Here is a 25,300-nt window from a genome sequence, read left to right as displayed (position 1 = left end):
CACAGATGATGGAAAAACCTTGCTTTGAAGTCAAGTAATACGAGTCTGGAGACTTGGTGACACAGCAGGCAAAACTGAGGGCTCAGATCATGATCCATGTGCCTCTTAACTCCTCTGTGGATGAATAAAAAGTGTAGCATCTCCCCCATGCTTGGACACAAGGATGAGTATCACTTCACAAGTAGGGCTAGGACTCACTGATGTTATTTCCCAGTTTGGCATTCCGATTCCCTACAAGGGATAGGTCTCTTCTTCATCTTGGGGGAATGGACCTTTCAAGTCCCCATCTGGTTTTGCCACTGACTTACTTAGATGGTGGGCAATTCACTTAAGCATCACTAGGTGATATTTCCCTGCAGCCAAACAAGGGACAATGAATCTGATACTCATGAGGAAGGATGCGGCGGGGCAGGTGTTAATTAATATTTGTGAAGAAATCTATGATCCTGTGATGAAAGGTGTTATGTTAGTGCAATTTATTGCATTAAATATAGTAAGATTCCTTGGCACAGATGATTTCCACAGTGTTATTCACCATGTTATTTTGGCTGGAGATCAGTTCAGTCAAAGCTGTTACATCTCAACACCTTTTAGTGTTTTGAAGGCATTCAGATATAAGTGTGGACTTGGCCCATGTCTGCCTTGCAGCAGTTCAGTCCCAAAGTCTGTAGCACGTATCTTTTGAGAACAAGACGTAAATCTCAATGAACAGGAGCAAAGTCCAGTACAATAACATGGAGAAAGTTGCCTTTCAGGTGTTGTTTCTACACAGTCCTGGTTGTCTACCCTACCTGGTTGTCTGGTGTTGATGTGAACAGTACCTCATTACTGAACCCAGCTGTGAACTGGTGTGTATAGAAGGTTGCAAGAGCAAGCAAGGATGACCAAAAACCTAACCTCGGGTCAATGGAGATCATGGGGGAAAAAGCCCTGCATCTGATTGCATCAGGTGAGAAAGGGAAGTTTTTTGAGTGCTTAACGTTTCCTTTGGTATAAAATCCAGTAAATCACAGAGCCTGGCTTGGAATTGAGCATCAGTAGGAAGGAAAATGGCTGGTGTTTGGGTAAATGGGGTGTCAGCAATGCTGGACATAGGTGTGAAGGAGCAAGCATAGCTCACAAACAGAAGCAAGGACTTGCTGGACCACATGTCATGCTCTCGGAGGCCCTTTGGCTGCCCTGCATACAGTTTGAGGGCTACGTGATCCCACACAGCTGTGAATGCCTCTCTTGTAGGATTAAAGAGGTCACTTAGGACACTATCCCAGCAGCAGGGTCCTCCTTCCAGTCTATAAATAGAGCCTTTCCCTTCCCCTCCTCCTTGGTGTTTCCTGACCTGTCTGACTCCTGAGCAAGGTAATCAAGGTTAGGTGAGACAAGTGCAGTTCACCACAGAAGATGGTGACAATGATGGGAGTATTTGGATGTTTTAGGAGCAGGAGAAACAAGATCAGAACTTCTCAGCATTCCTCTAAGGCTTGATGATGACAATAATGATGTAACAAAGTGCTTCAGTGATAACAAAATTTTAGCTGTAATCATCTGCAATACTTCCTTATTCTGAGGTTCCCCAGTGAAATTCTGGAGATCTCCCCAGTAACAAGAAAACACAGCTGGCTGAATAGTGAGGCTGAGGATGGGGGCACATAGTGGTGTTTTGCTCTCTTTAGTGTGAATTTTAGCTTCACTTAAATTAGAAAAAGCAGTCTGCTTTGGCAAGGTGCAGAATGTAAGGCAGTGAGCCTGGTTTTATGGCTATTGAGAGACCAGGGAGTCAGGTGTGGCAAGATGTCCAGGTGGCAAAGCCATACTGCTAGCATTGTGGAATAGCTGAGTCTGTGCACACCTTCTCGCTGGTGGCAGAGCATCGGGAGCAGAATCTAATTTAAGTGTTAATTCAGTTATTAGGAGCCAAATAGTTTCTGGATGTCTTTAGAGCAAGTGAGGAGAGATTTTTGCTTGGCGCCCAGGCTTGCATTGGTTTCAGCAGATGCAATTCGCATCAGGTTTTCTTTTTCATGGACTCTGAGTGCAGGAATGAGAAATCTTCTTGCAGATGCAAGCATCATTACACGGACAGTTAGTCCAACTACTGCTATTTGTGTGAGCAAATTTATGAAGGGTAAGGAAGAAAGAAGGGCACATTTTGAACGTGTCAAATTCTGCTTCCCTGTTTAGGAACAGGTTATTTTAAAACAAGCAAATGAACAAATAGAACCTGGAACTGGACATCCTATTCCTCAGCCTGTCGTAAAAAAATCTCTGGAAGTTGGTTAGCACAGTACTTTTTTTTCTTTTCCCCTTAAGTGGTCACACTATATCCAATTAATTTAATAGGAGTGCTGTCAGAAGACACGCTACCTGTTGCCCTGCAGGAGTGACTTCTTTAATTCTGCATTTATAATTTTTGCGGGTGGAATAACAGCCTCATATTTCTTTCTCCCCCCAATAAGATATCTATTAGCAAACATCGTGTTGCACAAATTAATGCTGTATTATTTCTTTCCAGGCTTTTTTTTTTTTGGTAACAATAATGCTTACACTCGCAGTAAACGCTCTCTGTAATTTGCATGTTTTATTTGGAGGGGTACTTGCCTGTGGGCAAAAGCTATGAAAGCCCTAGAGCCACAGAAGTGACTGAAGCTTTCGTTTTAGGCCATTGCTAACATGGGTGCTGAGCTGATAGCTGCTGTCCTTCAGGTGGGATGGGAAAAATGATCTCTGGTGGTTCTTCAAAGTCTGTAGGGAAGAAATCTCTGGAGTCTTTCCGTGCTGAAATGAGATTACCTGTTTCTGTGGCTTGGTTGTGACTTTTATAATCTTGTTTTAAGTGAATAACATCTTGTCTTGGCACATTCCCAATAGCAGGATGAGCACACGGGAGCTCCTTCCCAATGACCTGAGCTGTTGGTCAGAAGGATCTTAGGATCAAGCTGCTCTCCAAACCCAATGTAACAATCCCTTTGCTGCCTGTATGTATCAATGATCACACTTCTGGTATTTCTTATTCCTAGCTTTCTACATCCTCCTGTTGTTTATGCATGAGGAGCTTCAGCCAAGCTAACCAAAGCCCCAGTGTTCCAAGGATTAATTCCCAGAAAAAGCTCAGAGGAAAATGATCAGCTGGGAGCTGATTAAATACCTCTCAAGTCAGCCCCATGATACTCCTAGGTGGGTGAGAAAGACAGCAAGCTTTGCTGAAGTAAGGCTAGGATGAGAGGCTCTGGCCAAGAAGTATAGCCGTGCTTGATTTTTAAGTGATGCTTTTTGTTCCTTTAGCCCTTGTCCGGCTGCAAGCCATGAAGGCAGCTATAGCCTGTTGTTAATAGGTAACAATTTGGCTCTAATTCTAAATCCTTTTAGTGAAATCCTGCAGGTGGTTGGTGATTTTTGTAATCTGACTTGAGTCTCTGTTCACATTCCACCCGTATACCATGAATGCATCTTCATTAGTCTGTGTGTGTACAGATATTGTAGGTAACATCCACAAGTGCTGGCAGGAATGGAAAATATTTAGCAGAAGGAGTTTCACCTCTCTCTGCTTAACATTTTTTTTAAACATCAAGCATATATTTCAATAAAAATAACGAATGTGTTTATTTTAACCAGAGCTGGGTAAGTAATTTGCATTAAAGAAATTACCCTATTCATCTTTTTTAGATTAGGCACAAGTTGTGACTTTCTCAATGCACTTACTATTCAAAAAGATTTCCCGAAACCTTTTCATGAATGAATCTGTTGGCAATCCTTCCACAAACAGTTTGGTATAAGCATTAATTTCAGCAATTAATTCTGGTAGAACTCAGTGTCCAAATATCTTTAATTTTGAGCATTGCAAGCTAATTAGTCGAAATCTGAGCCGTCTCTATTCAAAAGGCAAATTGTTATCTTGTAAGACAACAGCGACTTTAGAGTTGTTTTAATTTTTTTTTAATTGTCTGGCTATTGTTAATTGGAGCTGTGCTCTTCTGTGGTCTTCTGTATTATTCAGTGGTTGAAATCTTTGCCACTGAAATTTGCAGGAAATATATTTTTTTTAATGGACCCAGGGCTTTATCTACTGTTTCAGCAAACACAACCATCTAATTCCCTCACTAGTGCACTGGAGGAAGGGGAATGATGAGGAACCAATCCAATCAGAATTTTAATATTAAACTACCAAGAATAAATACTCAGATAATAAAATATTTGGCAATATAACCCAGCTCTAATTTGCACATTTTAAAGGCTGATCTTTTATGTCCCCTTGAGTTCTTTGTTCAACTGAGCCCCTGGATAAAGTGCATGGAAATTCAGAGGATATCTTATGTCATCACTATTTGTGTTAATGGCTTAGGAAACCCACAATCCAATCAGTTAAAATAAACAGCCCAGTGTAATAGGAGCATAAATCAATGAAGACTTCATTACTGAAACCTTAATGTGTAATCCATCCACCTACAGAGGAAAAGGATACTGAGAGGCAGCAAGACAAAACTAGAGGGCTGATATTTAAAAAAGGTGCTGAGAACTGTAACTCTTCCTGGAGTCTGTAAATTTGGTGGGTACTCATCACCCCTGACAGCCTGCTCCTGACTACTTAGTCCCCATGCTTAAAAAATGCCAAGAAATTCAGGAGGAGAGCTCTCATCACTATTTACTTCCTCTGAATGTTCTGGGAGACTTGAGACAGTTCAACGCTGGACTAATGAACAAAGACATCACTTAAGCTATCACTGAAACTATCCATTACCAAGGAGTAGTAGTATTCAGAGCTGCAATAACCCTGCTGCAGCACTTCCTCTCTGTGCGCTCCACTGAGCCAGTACCATGAATTTGAACATCCTCTCTAAGGTGAGAGTTGTAATGGCGGACCACGAGTTATTGTATTTTCATTGAAGTCAAATAGTTTGTCTTGGCTGGGAAAGAACCAGCAGTGCCATCATAGTGACTCTTTTGGAAGCTTGGTTGGAGGGAGCTGCTGAGCATCCCATAGGAGTTCTGTGACACAAGTGGGAACTCTGGCTGACATCTTAACTGTGAAAGCTGACCTGTTTCCCTGCTTCATTCCCAGGTCTCGCTGAGAGCACACCTTCCCCCACTACAACAGCAAAAGGGTACAATATAGAGCTGCCTACCTAGCTGCACCATCCTCAGGGCCGTTTCAGTTTGAGTTGTTGCTTTAGCTGGGAGCCACTGGAAATAAGTTGTCCATCCGCATTAATAATCATCACAGATCTGACTTATACAGATTTTCTTTATGTTCTTTCTATAATTTCTTTTTGCTAGGTGTTACTTCTTGATTTCTTGCCGTATAAATTCAGTTATGTAATGTGAAGTATGTCAGAGAATGGTTAAGTCATTTTGGCTGGTAAAGTGACCACATATATCCAGAGTGGGTACTAGTAGGTTCAATTTCTGAAGTGCTTCAACATTCAAGAGCCATATATGTGTAAGATGTTATTCTTTTAATTCTGTTAATAAAAAAGATGTTATTATTTTAATAACTTAGTGGGTGATAAACTAGAACAGGATCACTTTATGTGAAATAACTAAGGTTATTCATAACCAAGGCTACCGAAAGGGAAGTTTGCTGTTATACTGGAAATTCTTATTGTGTTGTATTTGTACGGATATTAAGAGATCTAGAACTTAACTCTGTGATATAACAATACGGACTGATGAGACTTCGATCTTAGCAAAGAAATCTGGATAGAGCAGGATTCGAGTAAGAGCTGCAATGTATCACACGGATAAATAGTAGATAGCATGTGTTTCCTTCTCCAAAAACATGATGTATCTCATTTCCTCTAGAGAAAAATGTAGGGTCAATCTAAAGCAGAAAGTGTGGTGTCAGGGTGTGGTGCTTGCTCAGTTTTGATTAAAAATAAGTTTAGGGTATCTTTCTGCTCACCAGCCTCCAGACTTCCATGTGGTTGTAGCTGTAAAGCTGCAAAGACAGGGTGATTTTCTTGTGAAGGAGATTGATATGGTTTATAGATATTCTTTTCCATCTGCCGTAATAACGGATGTTCTTATTGAAAACGACAACACGTTGCTGGGTTAATTTCCTCAGCTTCGAGGTAACCAGACTGATCTAAAGAAAGAGATGTAATTTAGAATTAAGATGTAAACACTGCAGAAATGCTACTGTGTATTAAATATTGCGTGGTAGGATCACTGTGTCTGTCAGAGGCTTTTAGAATGTGTTATCAATATGGCTGCATGTATTCACTGGCCAGATGGCACAAAGAGTACTCAGTATCCAAACAGGGATTTCAGTGCGTCTGCGCCACATGAGCCACTGCAGCCTGATGTTGTATGAAGTTCACTGTTCTGAATTGAACACTAAAATTGTTGTGTTTCCATTTCAGAGCTCCTGTGACAAGGATGTCCTCCTGAATATCCTCGGTGTCCTCACTGACCTGCTCTCTCTGGGTAAGGAAGCATAGCTGGGGCAATGCCTGCAGGCTAAGGACAGGATTTTCCTAATTCTTAGTAGTCAGCCACTGGAAATACTTAGCTGTGGTGTTAGAGGGCAGGGCTGTGAGATGAAGAGAGGAACCTGACTTCCCAAACCACAAATACTTTATAATAGAGGGAGTTCAGCACCTCCACCTGAAGGCTGCAAGAATGACATGTTGTTATGTGTGCCTGAGCCACATCAAAAAATAAGTGAATTGGCAAAAAAACAAAAACAAAACCCTGAAAAAATAATTAAATGTAATGGCACTTTAGCTCAGATATATTACTAATTGTTCAGTACTTCTTAACCCAACTGTGCTACTAGGCTGCATCAGTAAGTACTGGAGACTCCTGTGTTACGCAGTCCTCACAGCGCCATCACAGACATTGCGTGTCCAGCTAAGCTTCTCCTTGCAAGTCCTGAAGGATCATTCCTCGTTAGATGGAAGGATTGCCTACTGGGAGAGCAGGGGAAGCATCTCCCCTCCAGGTGCTCTGAGGGCTGAACGTGCAGCTGATTGCAACCAAGGAGAATTGGTTCAGCTGCCAAAGGTGACCATAGACTCCTGTTTGTTGATGTGGTAGGGCTCGCAGGATTAGTTTCTGGTTTCTTTGAAGATCTAGATTTGTCTGAAAGCTTCTCCAGGATTCATTTTCATTTGGCAGATACTTGTTGGAGATTTTCTTTTTTTTTGTCTGGTCTAATTTCCAATATCTAAGGAAAGATCACTGAGCCTTCCGCCCCTTTGAAATCTGTTGGTGCCTCTATTTATTCTTCTGTGCTGCATTTCAATGCACGATGAAAAACCTCTGCAGTGGTTTTGTGAAGGTAATGACTGCTGAAGTGAGATGAGAAGAGAGCATCGTTTTTTCACATCACTATTAGCCACATCTCCAGTCTGGGGGCAATCAAGAGGTCAACTCTGCAAATGATCTGGGGTTTATGGCAATAAAACAACTTGAGAAGATCGTGGAAATACTGTGTGCATTGTGCAGGTTGAAGGCTAACACTGCATGTCTGGAGTGAGGATGGTCTGAGCAAAGCCTGCCTTCTTGTCGCCTTTTCCCCAGGGACTGGACGAAGAATTCACTATGTGATCAGCAAAGGGGGTAGTGAGGCACTGCTGCAGGCCCTCATCTCTGCTGCCCGGACTGAGCCACCCGACCCCAGCATCCTCCTGCCTCTGCTTCGCCTCCTGGCCAGGGTTGGCCAAAAAGGTATTGCTGTACAGTGGGATGCTTGGGGTTAGGAAAGTGGGCTTAAAACTAACAGGTGGTCCTAGCAATAATCAGCACTGAGATGTTCCTGATAGTGTTTTGAGTTTACTTTGGGTTGCTCTGCTTTGAAAATACTGGTCATTTACAGTCTGGCCAGTTGGAGGTCTTGGAAAAAGACAGGGAGGGTGTGCTCGCACACACATTCTGCCTTGGGCTGAACTGCTAGCTGAAAAGTTCCCCCCTAGCAGAAACTTACTTTTGATTCTCTTAACCTAAGTGAAATCATAAAATGGTTTCTCTTTGTATATGGTGACTGTAGGTAATTGTGATGTTCTCTTGTTTTTAGCGTAACCTGCAAATAACAGCGATCTAACTCACTGGTATACTTAAATGAATTTTTAATGAAATCCCCACTTGTGAGATTTGGTCCACATTTCTTCATCAGTACTTCTGCAGATACTTGGTCTTTACAATAATTTTGATTCTGCTTTGCATTTCACAGACAGGAAGTTTGGGATTAAAGTGCAGAAAGCAGAAGCAACTGATGTGATCCTGAGTTTGACAAGGCAAAACCTGGGTCACCACCTGAACCTCACCCACTGCCTCTGGGTCCTGCGGGTTTGTGCTTCTAATGGTGAGTACCTAGGTTTTCCTCCTTTCCTCAGCATGGCAATTAGTAGAGCTCTTTTTAGTCATTTCAGTGCAAATAAACATTTCTGCTTAGAACAAGTGTCTGCATGCACTGTTAATATATGGAATTGGACACAAAAATCCAGAATAACCCTAGAAAGAAATATTCTCAAAAGTGTCTATATAGCCTTTACTAAGTATTTCATCTGTGGACTATGAAAATATAAGTGGAAAATATTCATGAATATGAAAGTATTTATGTCAATGGTCTCCTATACCATAATACATACAGCCAACTCTTTTGTTGGGGCTTAGGTACCTTAAGTTGCTATACAGTTTCTGTTATCACAATAACCAAGTTTCACTGTTGTTGATTGTATTGATCCTCAGAGCAGCTGTACAGGGTAGGATAATGCAGTTGGAGCAATGGAGGCAAGAGACAGAGAAATCACTCATTTGAGGCACTTCAGGAAGCACGTGTTAGAGCTGGGAACTTAATGCCCCGTCTCCTCTCCTGTCTTAGTGTTCCTTCCCTTGTCTTGTATGGCTGTGCCCTCATATTAAGCAGTTCAAGCAATGGGATTCCCGGTATTACTCCTAAGGATCCTTACAGATTCATACAGGTTTTCCTTGCTATGAAGCACTGAGTTTGTCAGCACAAGTTTCCCGTTGCTCACTCTAACCATCTTTTTCCTCCCTTCTTTCCTCACCCAACAGATAATTTTTGACAGCCATCCTGCCTGCAGTCTGCTACACGCATCCTAAGATTTAGCATTCCTGGCTCCCAGCCCTGCAGGTCCCTTCTAGCTGTACAGGAGCTAGTTTCATGCAATGGGCTTTCTCAGGCAAGCAGCCAAACCTCAACATTCAACCCTTCTCCCTGCTATAAGCAGCATTTGAAAGACCAAGTCTGACTGAAAATGCAGCCAAGGCCAGAAGCTGAAACGTGCCTTTATTTGAGTTTCACAGCTGCGTAATGACCCTGTGTTGCCTCCCACCCAAAATGATAATCTGCACCAATTACTGCTCTGCTTCAGTGCACCTGCATCCCATTTCAGCTGCAGACGTTACAGAGGTTGCAGGATGTATGCTGCAGCCTCGCCTCCTTTCTGTTCGTGTCAAGTCCCTCACCCCTACCTCAAAATCCATCCTATACTATTTTTCTGGGACAGCTCTGTTACTCTTCAGGTGCCTCCAGCCCAGCTATGCTTCCATCTTGTCTGAGTATTTTTGACTCTGGTCTTTGTGGCCCGATAAACTACTAAAGTCTTCATTGGGCATTTTTAGAATTGGATTGCCAGAACTGTCTATAAATGCTCCCAGTGTGTGCTGTCAAGTGAAGGATTAAAGGTAGCTGAAATTAAGATGTACTCAGAAGCTCCCCTCCCAAAAATACGCTTCCAAACTGCTGAGTAAAAGCACAAGTAGAACTAAACTTGACCCTCCATCACGCCTCTATGAAATAAGCCATCCTCATGCAGCTGCCTCTGGCACATGTAGGAAGAATTTGAGCCATGTCATTTTCCTGACCATATTTGATTATGATTTGCTCTCTGGAGAGTAGTACAATATTCACAGGGGAAGGAGCTTTTGGGAAACTCAGAGAAGAAGCACAGGATTTGAGAACTGGTTTTGGTATGACTCTGTGTAAAGGTGTGTCCATTGCCAGCTCTGTGCTGCTGTTCATCTGTTTGTAAAATGATATGTTTAGGACAATTGGGAGCCCATGGAACTCTGCTCATAGCCTGAGGGGCAGCAAGTCTCTTCCCTGCACCAGCTCTAAACACATCATTGCAGACTGCCTGCTTCAGACCTGACTGCTTTTCTCTTTTATTGGTTTAGTTGCTGCAGGAACCACGCTTGGCATCAATGGAGCCATGGAGCTGCTTTTCAAAGTCATCACCCCCTACAGCAAGCAGCACATCAGGACTGTAAGGTAGGCATTAGTCCAAGGGGAACTCATCTTTCCAGGCCAGCAAGAAATAAAATTTTGGTTCCACGTGAAAAGGCAAAGAAATCAGAAATCGATGCACAATTTCCATTCACTTTAAATCTACAGATTTTTTAAGAGGCAGAAATAGTTCCCTGAAGAACACGCTTATGCTGTGATTCATCATATGATTCATGCTGGTGGCCGTTTACTTGTAGCAATGGCAGTTTGATTACAAGATATCATCCTTCAATTTCCAGTCAGGACTGGATTTTAAGAAGCGCATCCAAGCAGCAGACTGCTCCTGCCCACCCCTTAGCAAGAGCCTCCTGTCACCACTGGCCTGGGGCAGGCTCAGTGGAATTGTGGCAGCTCTGTCTTTTACCTTCTGCAAAGAGTTGTGACCAAATCATTTCAGTATTTTTGAAGAATAACAGCTCTAGGTAGGTTAACCTAGGTCTGTTTTGAAACCCATTCTAAATATTTCAAATAGTATATTTGCTGAGGAGAAATCAATTTTCTACCTCTGCTTGAATGTAGATTATTCCTCAAGCTTTCCATCTGAGGCAGTGCCTCAGATGCATTTCAAGGTAGTACAGAAGATGAGCATCCACTGAAGGACATAACATGTGGTTTGTTCATTGCAAACAGAAGGCAGAACTTACTGCTGTGACCTCTGCCCACACATTTGCTTAAGCAACACAGAACATGCTGGTTCTCTCCGTTTTTGCTCTGGTTTTTTGGAGCACATTGTTCCTACTTGTTCATGAGTGTCTTAGCAATATTCAGACAAGCCTAGCTTCCATACAGACTCAACGTGGGTGCAGTTTGTGGATGGCGTTACTGAAGAAGGAGCTTTAGGTTGGGTATGATGTGTAAGTGAGAGGTGGAAAGACAAATGTGGCACAATAACTTGATCATTTTATGCATAGCTGTAATAAGAGTGTGGGCCAATCACCCTGGATGGAGGCACCAATAAATCATGTTCAGTTGTTGTGACAGATTAATACCAGTGCTCCAAATATGGCCAGTTACACAATACACTACAAAGGAAGGAATTTGAATTATCTTCCTAGCTCCAACTGATTAACTTGCAATCAACATGTAGTACTTTTGTTTGCTAATGCAGTCTTTTTCCAGTTCTTCTACCTATGTATCTGGGGTTATAAAAATTTGAGCACTTTGTCTTATCAAATAGGCCCAGCAGATGCACAACTTCCCACAGCTGCCTTGCTAATGGAAGCCAACTCATTTTTGTCTGCATTATTGGCTTTCTACTGTAATGCTGAGTATCTGGAACTGCTTCACAGTGTTAGTTTTCTCTGCACCGTCACTCCAAAAATGATATGATCCAGTGTGTTTCCAGCATGGGGATTTGGATATCACTCAACTCCAAGAATATTATTGCTAGGTGTTATTCCTAGGATATCTTAGTACCCTTTCTCTTCAGGCCTTCTGGTACAACTTCAAGAGTCAGGAAGCCTAGAGAACTGTTTTATGACAGTAAGGCTCAAAGTAAGTTAGTTCCAGAGTTGGACTTGTCTTCTGAGGCAACCAAAAGGGATTGATGAGTCCATTATCTTAACTAAGAAAATTCCACCCAATTCCCTGGTTTCCTTGTATTTTCCTGAGGCACTGGCTGCAATCAGAGTAACATTAGTACTAGTCCGCCTTATAGGTCAAGATCTGGGTGTAATGGGACTTGGGCCTCTATCATTTCTCTAGTTCTTTGTTATGCAATGGGACTGGTTGCTTGCGAGCACAAGAATTTTGTGCAAAGCTTCTATTTGTGGCTTCCTCTGAGGGAAGTGGAGAGGTTTGCTTGTTAAACATTCCTAGCCCAGCTTTTTTCTGAGATCCATTCAAAAGCACAGACTACAGACAACTAGCAGACTTTGGGTTTTGCTTCCTCTCAACTCCTGTAAAAATTCTCTTAATTCTTAGATTTTTTTTTTTTTAAAGGCTATTATGGGAGAGAAGCAGAAAACAGTCCCAGAATTTCCATTAATAAAACAGTGGTTTTGCTGACAAGCTAGGATTTATTTTCCATTGGACAAAAAGGTCTTGGTGTCTACCTCGCTGCTAGTTCAGTTTCCTAATTTCCTTTTTCTGCTAATATATTTGGGCTCTTTGTGCAATGTATTTCTATGAGTATGAAGGTGGAAGATAAAATCTGTCCTACAACCTATCTTATCTAATACTTCATCTGGTGGCTGGCAACCCTGCCTGTGGCAGGGGGTTGAAACTTGAAGATCCTTGAGGTCCTATGCAACCCAAGCCATTTTGTCATTCTATGATTCAGCTGGCCCACCTAGAGCTCTAACTTGCTTGATTCATTTAATAAAAAGGAGCTGCTGAGAAGGTCAATGGTTCAGTAGAGACAATTTTACATCAGAAGCAGCATAAAAGCCTGTTTTGTTTTAAAAAGCAATTGCAACCTATTTAAAGGCTCTAGTTTCTAATTCATTAGTAGGGATTGTGTTTGTTTGCAGTATTTTTGGGTGTAGTGTTCTTGAGACTGTTTTTTCCCAACAAGCACTATTGCTGGCAAGAATGTAGGTACTGAGACTGAGAGTCTAGACTGCAAATGGGTTGCAGATCTTTTCCAGCATTAACAAATACCTGGGATAACTATGGTTTGAAAACAAAAGGCAGTTTCAAGTTCATCAGACAATGGAGGTATGTGTAAAATGGCTGTATTTTTTTTTTAAAGTAGATCTAATTAAAGAAAATTGTAAGGTTACTCTGTAAGGGATTTCATGGATGGACTTTCTGAGATGCTGAGAAAAAGGGAGTCACATGCTTTGTCTAGTTCTGCATGTGTTGTTGGTCATCTGACTCAGACTGCACAGCTCCTTCCAAAGTCCCTGTGTTGAAGTCTAGGGGAAGTTATTTTGGTGTAGTGAGTTGGTCACAAAAGCATATGCTTCTTTTTTGGCTGCCGGTATGGAACTTGAAGAGAATTCTAGCCTGTAACCTGCCTACAGAGGAAATCTTGCGATGTCCTCCTTGCAAGTCTCTGATCCTCCCTTTGTATTTGCCCTTGATAGCTTCTCTCCATAACCACATATCCCCATGATTTGCCTTGCTGCTGGGAAGGAACAGCTGGCAACTGTGGGAGCAGAGATAATCCATGTTCTTTGATCAGCTGCCAGGAATGCCACATTGAAAATGCACTTCTTCTCTTGTGGCTGCACCCGCGTTCTCCTGTCCTGGGCAGCAGAACCAATGTCACTTTAAGAATCTGCCCTGGAGAGTGCGCTATCAGAGCTATTTATTCAGCCAGCTAAGATGTGGAAACAAGATACATAGTTCTATTTATTTTTCTCAGTGGCAAAGCTCTGGGGTATTTAGAAATAGTCTCCAGTGCTCCAATTGACCTTTTCTGGGTGCATGCCAAGTAGCTCTGATTCCCCTGAGATTGACTCATGGACTTTAATTTGGTCTTAGTTAGGCATCTGAAGTCTTCAGATTGCTGGTGTCATAACTGTGGTTTTCTCTAAGACGGCCCGTATCTGAAGCAAAACCCACAGGGCAAAATGTGAAACTTACTGGGGTTTAGAGAACTCCTAACATAAGTGCTGTCAAATCCGAGTGTGATGGAGACTCTAGACTGTCCTGTCTGTCTTGTATGGTGTTGTGTTGCAGTGAAAGCTTTCTAGTTCATTTCTGTAAGGACAGTTTTAAATAAAGCCAGATGTTCTGTTTATGTCAATAGCAAAGTGTGTGAGTGGGATGCTCCGATCTTTGCTGTCAGCACCTTCTCTAATGTGGCTCTACTGGTGCACCAAACAGTTCAATGACTCCTTTCACCTTCCGTTATTCCCTGTATGTTCCATAGCTTCTACTAGTCTCCCACTTTTCCCATGTCTGTTTCACCAGTCTTGCTCATCTTCCCAGTTCACTTGCTCTAGGAGACATTTGGATGTGTTGTGGACAGATGGATGTGGCTTTGGCAGATGTCAGCTCTCTGAAGCTGGATCTCTTTTTCTTGGATGCGTCCTCAGGTGGCCAAGCATCAGCTATCCTCCTCAGGCTGCTGGCACATCAAGCAAATGGCTTTGAGGGCTGCATGTGTTTTGCCAGTCTCTTCTTGTATGGCTTCAGTTGAAGATGGATTATCAAAGTTAGTGAAAGCAAAAATCCAGAACTTGATTCTTTCGCACAGGGAATATTCAGGTTTAGAAAATGGCAAGTGAGCATGAAATTGTAAGGAAGGGAACCACTCAGACATTATAATTTTCTGTTGTTCTTAAAAGATTGGTGAGCATTCTCATTCCTACTGTTTTAATCAAACCAATTTAGAGAGTGTCTTTGTTCCTCAAAGCTTTTTGTGAGTACATCTATTTACCGCACTGAACAATGAGTACATCTATTAAACACGGATTGTGAGAAGAATGAGTACTCATCAGAATTTAAAAAAAATAAATAAAAAATACTGCTTTCTGTGAATGTTCACGAAACTTGGCTTTCTTCAGTGGGTTGTTCTCAGTGAAGTTTGACTACTTAATTAAAAGCAAAAAGTGAATTAACAAGTCTGGGAACGGTGCCAGATTAATTCAGTAGAAGATGTAACATGAAGAAATTCTGTCTTTGCTCATTCCAGGATTGCCTGATTCTGACACTGAATCACAAATCAGATGTTTAGTGTGTGTTGGGTGGTCCCAGCACCTCAGACACTTGCAGTGGATCTTAGTTTGCATGAAAGGCAGTAAGTCCTCTCACCTACCCACCACAGATAAAATAGATAAAATTGTATGGAGTCCTTGTATATTTAAGGAAAAAAGAAGTGGGGTTGTCTTCACCTTTATCAGGCGTTTGCCTCTGGAAGTCTGAGGGGACTGTTTATTTCCCTGTTGACTGGAGGAGAACATGGAAACAGCGTAATGGGAATTCAGAGTTAAGTCAGGTGGCTGGATACTGACTAGAAAGCGCAGTTCTCTCCAGCTCCTGTCAGGACTCAAAACACAGGAGGAGATGAGAACACCTCCTGTGTGTTTTCTTTAGTGATGCTTGTTGAGGGATGTCTTGAGCTGGGGAGTGACTTATGAATCTGAAAAGCTCAGAAGTCAGGAAACGATTCCTATTGTCATCATATTGTCATCACATACTCCAGTCAGAATGGGACCTGAGAGATTTTTTTTTCACAGGACTCTTGAAAGTGGAATTCATTCAAGAAAAGAGGAATGTTAAGGTGATATTAAGAGTACGTCTAAACGCAAAAGCCTGTATTTAATCAGATACTATCAGAATGACCAAGGAGACTATAAGGACCCTGAAAATATTGCAGCTGTAAGTTAAGGGGAGGATGTACGCTACTTTAAGTGTGCTTTGATTATATATAATATCTTTTCTATACAAAATGGGTTGCATGCAACTGATATTGTTTTCTGCCCTTATAACTGGTGCTTCTGAAGCAAGATAAAATGCAAGTGTTGAGCCTGTGGTGTTGAAAAGTGATTGAGTTGCCACATCAACAAATGATTGCTAAAATGATCTCCTGTGACCTTAGCAAGAGGAGAAGGGGTCGGAATGGCAGTTGGCTGTCTCCCTTAGAGGGAGACATAGCAGAAATGGCCTGAATACTGGAATTATCTCTTCTGTTAAGAACAAGAGATAATGGAGAGACACATGAAAGAGATGCAATTGTGAATGCATCCCAGGCTCCATGCAGGCAGTTCCTTTCCTCAGCCCTAATCCTGGATAATCCCTTCCTGGTTGACCACCATGTGCATTTGTTGCAAATGCATCTCCTGAATTGTCCTAAGGTTTCAGCTGCCCTCTCCTTGAACAGAAGAACATGTTACATGGCTGTTGTCAGACAGTATTTTGAGGATGAGTGAGGAAATTTAACACACCAACATGGTGATTAGTTCCTTGGTGACCTGATACAGTAGCTGCTGTGATTGGTTCTTTTTGAGGAGTAGTCCACATAAAGCTTTATGCCTTTGTATATTTGGCAACAGTTTCTGATAGGAGATCAAAAGTAAATCATCCTTAATTCCTCTTGTTAGTCTCTGTTTTGCTATTAATCACGTTGAGCAGTTTGGATATTTAGTTGGAAAGTAACACAATTCTATTGGAATGTGGTCAGAATAAATCAATGCTTACAGCCTGCTTATTCTCAAATTGCTATTAGGTTCACTTGATCCCTATAGAAAACTCACAGGAGGGAATGAGATTTCCTTTGAGCTATGTCACAACCAAATGACATGTTTCCCATCTGGGCTTGATCTACATGTGACTTAGCTAGAAATTCTCGCTAAATAGGACTAGTAAGTATTACTTTGAATGAGATGATGCCAGTAACAAGAGAAAAAGAGATTGCCTTTAAAACTTCTGTTTATATCAAGTGTCTGTTCAGCTTGGCTAGTACTTCAGATAGCATGGAGCAGAGAGATGCACATCACTGAGATAATTCAAGCATTAGGGTTTATTTACTTTAATGCAGTGAGCCATTGTAATAGAAGAAATGAGCTCTGAGCCAAAGGTGTCCTAGTTTTATGCAGTTTCCTCTCTGTTCTTTTTATGGTCTGTGTGGTTTCTCTCCAAGAATGACCTGTTCTAATATTAATAATAAGCTATAAAATCTCATTTCAGACTGATGGTATCTCAGAGCTGCTTTGCTGAGTAAATAGAGTTGGATTGCAGAATTATACTTTACTGGTGTTGTACTGTTAATAGCAGCAGAAGAGAGAAATTGAAAAATAAAGGGACAGAGGCAAGGGAGAAAAGAGATGCTTTCAGATGGGACTTGAAAATAGATGAAGGCTTGAGAAAGTGGAAAGAAATACCATGGTTGTTGCACATGGCCAAAGGTGTTACACGTAGAAACCCTGATGCCATCTCTTGGTAGCCTCGGGTATGGCAAGATTAAGCTTAGATAACCTATTTTGGGGGTATTAAGGATGGTGAGTGAGCACAATACAAAGAGAAATGCACTTCTAGGCTTGACTTGATACCTCACTGACAGGGAGGAACTGGATTATAAATGGAGCTACAGTGAGACTGTTGTTTTAAGAAAAGGACTCCTTTGTTTAGGCCTATTTTGTTTCTCTTATTTCATTTAAAAGAAATACAGTTCAAGAAGAAGTAATGCTTTCAACTAAAGACATTGCTTTGTTTTGCCATTATTTCTTCACCTTTAGTGAGCTGCTGGATTATATTGGTAGATGGTATGGGAGCAAGTTCCTGCTGTTCTCAAGTTCCTGACTTTTTGCGCTTGGTGGTTCATGGCTGACCATGCCTGTTGGCTTTGGGTGTGTGTCTGTACTGCAGGCAATTCCCTGCTTTTCTTGGTGGGAAGGTCTCTCTGCCCTAGCTTTAATGTTCCTCATTCTGACAACAACTGTTAAGGCTTGCAGCAAGGCCTCTAGCGTGGGCTATGCAAACTTCTTAGGACACAATATCCAGTCAGGGGTTATATTCCATGTTGCCATATCTGTTTCACTATTGGTCTTTGTAGTATTTAGATTAAAGCTGACACTTGGGTGCTTCAGTGCAGTTATGTTGTCTTTTAGATATGCCTCAGATAGAGCTTCTCTCACCTAACTGGGGGAACCGTTGTCAGGCCCATCCAAATGGGAGGTAGCACTTGATTTCACTTATCAGTGCTGCCCAAAGGTAAATGAACTGTTATTGTCACTGAGAGCACCTCGTGGCTGAATATGGTAGTTCCATAGAAGGATGAGTAAAGACTGATGTGCACGAGTTGTGCTAGGCATTTTGTAACTATCCCAAATGGAATCGTGGGATAAACCAAAATAAAAAATGATAACAGAGGCAGATCATAAAGTCTTTTGTAATATAGGAAGAAATCATAGAATGGTTTGGGTTTGAAGGGACCTTAAAGCCCACCCAGCTCCAACCTCCAACCTGCCAGCTCAGACTGCCCAGGGCCTCATCCAACCTGACCTTGGCACCTCTAGTGATGGAGCACCTACAGCTTCTCTGGGCAGCTGTGTCAATGCCTCTCTACTTTCTGAGTAAAAAATTCCAGCCTAACACCTAGCCTAAATCTCACTTCTAGTTTAAAGCCACCCCCCCTTGCCCTGTCGCTCTCAGATCATGTAAAAAGTCAGTCTGCTTCCTGCTTATAAGCTTAAGTACTGGAAGGCCACAAAGAGGTAACCCCAGATCCTTTTCTTCTCCAAACTAAACAAGCCCAACTGCCTCAACCTTTCTTCGTAAGAGGTTTTCCAGCCCTCTGAATGAAGGATTTGAGATGGCTTCTGGAAACTCTTAGGTTATCTGTGAGAAAGATTGGGCAGGCTATGCCAAGTCTGCAGGTGCAGGAAGAAGGCTCTGTAAGAGTAAAGCAAGCAAAAAGTCTAAATAGAAGGCAGAAGTTATCTCATGTCTGAAGGGCTTACAGATACACTGTGTTACTGTGGGCAAGTCCCCTGGAATCAGGCTTTTGTATGTTCAGTGTCTGTACATCAGATGGCACTTTTTAATGTCTTCCTGAGGGTAATGAGCGTAAGATGAGTTGTCTGAGACATTTGGTGAGGACAGAGGGGTGGAAAAATGAGGAAGGGGAGACAGGTGTTATGCTTGAGCAGGATGGGGCTGAAGTGAATTGTGGAGTGAATGAGGAGCTGGCGGAGTGAGGAGAAGGCTGAACAATGCAACCTTGTAAACACGTTGGAGATAAATGTGAAGTGCCAAAGCTTTCAGAAAGCATCAGTCAGACAGCTCGGGGATGCTGGAACTGAAGGGAGGATATTTCTGAGTAAAGCCTGCATGAATGACCTCACTGAGGTGACAAGCTTGTGTCCACCCTGCCTGCTTTTTAGTCCTGGAGACAACCTACCCTTGGAAAGCACTGGACTGGATAATGACATAAATCTGATAACAGCTGGAAAGTGACTAGATAAAGCTGAAGACACTTGTGTGTTAGCACATCTGAGAGCCCAGAAATCCTCTTTCCCTTGTCTTTCACCCGAGTTATTGTCCTCTTGGACCCAGAAGTGTATTACACCTATAAAGGGGTAGATGGCAGCTGTGGAAGACCCTCCCAGCAAACGCTTCCAGTCTGAAGGTAGGCATGGGAAACTTGAAAAGTGAAAGAAAGTATCAGTGCAGACTTCCAATAGCAAAAATTGAGCACAATGTTGTCTCTGAGCACATGCTGTCCACACAAGAAAAACAACCTGTAGAATTTCCTAGGGCTGCTATGGCTTTGTTTGTTGTATTTTTTTTTTTTTTAGCTCCTCCAGTGCTAGCAGGTGAGGTGTGAACCAGTCTGTAGAACTATCAGTGGCATTAAAAACATCACAGTGATTAGACCTGCCCTCATCAGAGTTAAATGACATGGTGTCAAAGCTCTTAGCAACAGCCTTTCCACACTAGGATTCCCTATCCTGATAACGCTATTGGAGCTGCCCCAGCATTAGCAGCAGCAGGGCAGCTGGTTTTAGCAATACAGAGAACAGGCAGTACAACTGACTGCCTTCCAGCGAGAGGGAGGGAGAGAGCCCCAACGCTTTCAGGCTCTTCAGATAGTTAGATAATGCTGATTGTAGAAAAGAAAATAGCAAGTTGAAAAACTACGGTATTTACTGAGTGCAGGTGGAATAGATTTCATTAGGAAAGCTCTTTTTGTAATAGCAGTGCTATTAGCAGCACAAGTCTGTCTTGGTAACACTGGCAGGGCTCTTCCTGGTCTCTTTATCTGCAGGACAACACTTGGAATGGCAGCAATGCCAGTAAAATCTGTAAATAAACCCAGAGCTGAGCAGCTCTGGGATGTGTTCGGAGACAAGGCTTGGAACACAGAGGGGAGAACCTGGAAGCCTGACGTGGCTGGTGAGGAAGAACAGGGCTACTGACTCCAAATAGAGCGGCAGTGCTGGGGCTGGGAATGGAAATTCCCCCCAAAGCATGAATCTTTGCAAGGTCATGGCTTTGAGACTGAACTTTTACTGTTTGCCTGCAGCAACAGCGAGGCTATTATAGGAGATAAAGAGAATTGTCCCATAGCTTTGGCTCATTTACTTTATCTTCTCTCTGTGTTAAATGGATATAGTTTGATCTTTGTGTGTACTATAGGACATATGTTGCAATGGCATGGCAGCTCTCACTATGTACCCAAAAGCTTAATTTTCCTTTTGATTTTTTTGCTTTAAATTGCACTTACACATGTGTGACTATTCCAGCTTTCACTGCCTGTGCAGAAAAACCAGTGAATATAGAAGAACCGTCCCAATAGAGCTTGTATTTTTTTATTGTGCTTTTTATTTATCTCTGCTGGTTCATTCCTCTATTTACAGCTGAAGTTCTACCAGCCTTGGCTTTGATATTGCCTTTTTTCATATCCTAAACAGAGCCTGGCTTGATTATATCAGATGAAAGTTTTCCAATGAAAAGAGGGGGGAAAAAAAAGAACAGTTAGGCTTCTGCAAATTATTGCTTCAAAAGGCCCCTGCAGTTATGCTGGTATGACATTGCTGATTTTTTGTGGCCAATGTCATGACCCAGTATTTGCTATATTTTGGCTTGTTAGTGATTCCTGCCCCCAGCTCCCCACCCGTAAGTGCTATGAAGAACAAGCACCAGCACAAAGATGTGACTAGTTTGCTTAATAAGGAGTTGCATGTGTGAAACAGGAAAAAAAATCACTGTGCTTGGCTGGCTCTGCCACCACAGTCGATGCTTGCTGCTTGCAAGCTGCATGATGATTTAGGGGTAGTGCTGCACCTGGGGCTAGTGCACGCTGTCTGCTGACAAGTCTCCTTGGTCATAGATGTGGGGGGTGAAATCTGAGGCTGCATTGCCTGCCCCTGGGTGTATGGTCTTTCTACTCATCATCTCAAAATCTTGATGTGACCTGTGTGTTGGATCTGACTCAGAGCAGCCAGCTGGGCAGCATGCCATGTGGAAGGCAGCATGGGTGAGCTGACAGAATACTATCTCTCTGAATCTTGATGAAGCCTCTAAACTATATGTACTACTCCTTTCCAGGACAAGGCCCTGACCAAAGCTGTTTCCACCGCATTCTTACATAGCCCATGACAGGTCTTTGAAATGCAAATATCTTTAGAGGTGCTGCAGAGAGCCTCATCTCTGACCTGCAGTCTGTAGGGTGCCCATACTGGGGCAAGGTGTCCTACTCCTGTCCTACCTGAGCTGCGGAGTTGAGGTGAGGACAAGGACGTTGACAGCAGTGTTGGAGTAGTTGTGCCCACTGCTGTGAGTGTTTGTGGTGGTGGCTCAGACTGCTTGCACAGACGGATCCTGCAGAGGATGCTTCCTCATTTGCAACAGCTATCCTACTTAATCTAAAGTTGATCACGTGTCCTCAGATGGCTCTTCTGATGACAGCTTGGAAATCTTATGTCCAGAAAGCTGCTGCAGTGCAGTGAAAGCTGTTTCCATACCTTGGCTGCTTTTCCTGCAGAGGTATCTATCTGTGTGCTATCTGTGTGTCTACACAGTACAGCAGCATCCCCATTGTCCTTCCTGCATTTCAAGCAAGGCAACCCTCAGAATAACAGGGAGGCAAATAGCAGGATGGCTTTTTTTCTGCTAAACCCTTATTGAAATTCCCAGACAAGTTAATAAGCTTTTCTCCCTGCTCTGCAATTGCAACATCTATTTTCCCTGAAGTCTTTGTTACTTTACTTGCCTGTGGCAAATCTACTCAGTGCTATATGTTTCTAGCAGTGTTCTACATGTGTTTTGCAGCCAGTGTTCCAAAAACAGTGTGCAAAATCAACGTTTCTTTTACATGTAAGATAGACCAGAAATGTTTCTTATTGACTGGCTGTTGGTATTGAATTAAGAGGTTTGGGTTGGTTAAGGCTGAGTTTTTTTTTTTGAAGAAGAGTCCAGATTTTAAGAGATTTGCATGTGCAGAGGTAAAGCTGGAGATCCAGTATTCTCATTGGAAAGCCCTTTGGAAGGGTTCAGGCTCAACTCTGCTCAGTTGCAAAAGGTAGTTCTGATTTTAACATACAAAGGGGCTTTGAAAAATCCTGCTCAGTGCTAGCTGCATGCTTAGACATGGAAGTGCCTTTTAAACATAGGTCAAGATAGCTGATGTGAATTTCTAGGACGTTACTTTGTTCCTGAAGCATGTTTGTGCAAGTTGATGTCAACTTGAGACTGGTTTAGTAGTACCAGCGTTACACGTGTGCATGCATGGGGGGGTTTATAAACAGCCACAACTCAATATTTCCATAGGTTCTTGTTTTGCAGCATTACTTAAAACCATGAAAATGTAGAAGTAGCCAATCCCCACAGTAAGTTCTGTGTGAAAGGGTAGGTGAAAATAACCTGTGTATGTATGGCAGGAGGATCTCAGTGGAGGAGGTGAACAGTGGGGTAGCTGGAAACTGGGAGAAAATTGGTGACTGCTTCTGAATATCTTCTCTATATTGGGTTGGAATTTCACTTGCATGTAAGCTTCTCAGAGAGCTCTCTGGCCACTATCTTTTGGGATTTATGTATGAGCAATGTATGAACAACTGCTTCACTTATGTGTATAACAGTGAAATTTTCCTCATTTGGGAAACGTGGACTTTGATAATTGGAAAGCATTGCATTCAGGAGGATTAATTAGCTTCAGTGTTTTCCAGTTGTTCCCTGCTGGAAACGTGGATGTAACACTATGCTCTGTCAGTGCTGCAGTGAGCAGTTGCATTCAAAGCGTGGTCTTATACAGGTAGGCTGTGCAAGTGGACCCTCACAAACTGGCAGATCTGGATAAGACTATCGGGTTAAAATGACATTATTGCCAGTTCACAGATACCCAGTTTGTACCTGGTTATGCAGCATAGGAAGAAATGATTCCAGAAACTGCTTCCTGTGTGTATTCAAAGAGGCTCTACAAGGCAGCCCTTTTTCTGAGGAATGTTGAGCTTTAAGTTTTCCTTTGGCTGATCTTTATGGATGTTCTTCATCTGAAGAGAACCAGAGAGGGAGCTTGAAGTGCGATGTAAACTGATGGATCCATTTCTAGAGCTTTGTAATGGGGAAACAGTACCCTTAGATTACAAAGAACAAACATTTTCTTTTTTAAATCTTCAATACCAAACATTCTTTGTTTTATTTAGAGGAATCTGACTTAGTGCTTGAAGAAAGGGCTGCCACTGAAGTTACTCTTGTTTCTTGGTGATGATCAGGGAAGACTGAACTTCCTCAGTACTTCAGCTTCATATTTTGTGATTTTTTTTCAGTTCTGTTAAGTTGTACAGACACTTAACATTAGTTTAACTGACTCTAGGCACAAGCAATGGCATGTCAGATATCTTACTGCCTGGACTGCTGACACTACAAGCTGCTCTTGGGTATCCTACTGCCAGCATTTGACTGTACATAAAGCTCTTCCAGTTGCTTGCAGACAAACACTATGTGAATGTAGGCTTGTTATATGGCATCATAAGGCCCTGGGTACCCCCGAGCCTCAGCTTTTCTTTCAAAATTTGCCATTGGAGACTTCCCAATGGCAAGCCATCTATAATTCAACTTATTTTCATGATGACAGAATTCCAGGTTGTCCTATTGAGATTTGACTCTGGAATTTCTGGGTAGGTAACACTTGAATTTGTCAAGATTTCTCTGTAAGATTTCTACCCTCAATAGAGTTAACAGCTACTCCCAATTTCATATTGTACATGAGCTTTATTGGTATACCTTCAAGTCCACTTTCCAAATCATTTATGAAAACATTCAAGAGAAGTAGCCCTAAAATGAATCCCTAAGGGATCCCAGTAGTGTCAGGCTGCCAGCCTGATGTAATCTCATTTACCATAACCCTCTGAGCCTGACCTGTCAGCCAGTTGTTCACCCATTGTTTTTGCCTAGATGAATGCTGGATGTTTTGTTCCGGAGGATACTGTGGAAACAGTATCGAAAGCTTTGAAATCCTAAAAGATGACGAGCTGGCTTTCCTTGGTCAACCCTTTGGTCTCTAAAGTGTGAACTGTCAGTTATTGTGAACTGATAAACAATGAATTAAGTGACAATAAAGGACAGACCACCAGGTTCTTTCCCACTGGTGAGTGAAATGGGGTTGGAAGGCAGCTCTCTGGGGAAGAAGGGGGTTTTAACCTTGCTCACTGACATGGTGGGTGGGTGTGTGTGTGTGTGTGTGTGTGTGTGTGTGTGTGTGTGTGTGTGTGTGTGTGAGTGTGTGTGTGATGTTCTGCAGGGCTGTGCTGTTATCCAGTGTGGCCTCTTAGTATCTTCCTCCCCGTCCTGAATTGATCAGGGGTAGCATCAAGCCCTTCTCTGTTCCCTCTGCATGCCTCCCTTAGGTGGGAGAGCTGCGTTCTCATACACTGCTGTCCTAAAACTGTCTGGGTGATTGATCTTTTAAGAAACCTGTGTTGACTGAATGACCCCCTTCACCTTGATGTGAATGACAAGCTGTCACAGCCTGCCTCAGCTGTATTGGTCACATCTGACCCCAGAGAGGGAGCTTGACAGGAATAAGAAGTCTTTTGAGCTTTGGCTTTTGCCTCTGCAAGCGATGCCAGCTCTGTACCACGCAGCAGGAAATGCGTGGATATTTATTTGGCAAGGATTTAAATGCAGTTCCTGTACCTTGTTGTTCTTTATTACTAATTTTAAGCTAATTTAAGTTAGAAGCTAAAAGAATAGGATGGATTTTTAGGATACAGCTGTCTCTCATTCTGTACTTCTATACTAGAAAGGTAGGATACTTGTAAGAATGCCTGGAGGGTAGCCCTGGGGTGACTCTTCTTCCTGGGAGGCAGAGATAGAAGAGGCTGAAATGCTGTACCTTTCCATTGATGTAACATATCAGACTCCAGGGAAGACAGAGATGCTTGGAAGATGCTTCGGTGAAGGCTTTGAGCTGAGCCTGGGAACTGAAATACATTCATTGCATTGGCCACTTAGGGTAGAATAGGGATCTTCACACAGGACAGGAGCCTCTGCATTACAGCCATAACTTCTCAATAAGCACAGTGTGTGATTTGGAGCACACAAGACAGGAGAAAATTCAATTCTGGACCTCTTTTAGGCTTAAAGAGTAGGGAATAATCTCTCCCTGCACTGTTAATCTTTTTTTAATTGACTTAGTGCATGCTCATTTATGTTTTGGGTTTTTTT

The 25,300-nt window shown here is 42.4% G+C and overlaps 1 protein-coding gene across 3 annotated transcripts in view; it reads left to right on the top strand.

Annotated features, from left to right (window-relative positions):
• Nucleotides 1–25,300, top strand: part of AGBL1 (ATP/GTP binding protein like 1) — a 300,344-nt gene that overhangs the window by 42,819 nt on the left and 232,225 nt on the right. For all 3 annotated transcript variants that reach the window (XM_010717492.3, XM_010717491.3, XM_010717493.3), the window contains 4 exons: nucleotides 6,354–6,417; nucleotides 7,516–7,662; nucleotides 8,165–8,296; nucleotides 10,135–10,228. In XM_010717492.3, the coding sequence (XP_010715794.1) occupies nucleotides 6,354–6,417; nucleotides 7,516–7,662; nucleotides 8,165–8,296; nucleotides 10,135–10,228 (437 nt within the window). The remainder of the gene's footprint in view (nucleotides 1–6,353; nucleotides 6,418–7,515; nucleotides 7,663–8,164; nucleotides 8,297–10,134; nucleotides 10,229–25,300) is intronic.

This window comes from Meleagris gallopavo, chromosome 12 (assembly GCF_000146605.3).
Source record: "Meleagris gallopavo isolate NT-WF06-2002-E0010 breed Aviagen turkey brand Nicholas breeding stock chromosome 12, Turkey_5.1, whole genome shotgun sequence".
Taxonomy (NCBI): domain Eukaryota; kingdom Metazoa; phylum Chordata; class Aves; order Galliformes; family Phasianidae; genus Meleagris; species Meleagris gallopavo.
Note: the sequence above shows the minus strand (reverse complement) of the source record. Positions and strands in the feature narration are given on the sequence as shown.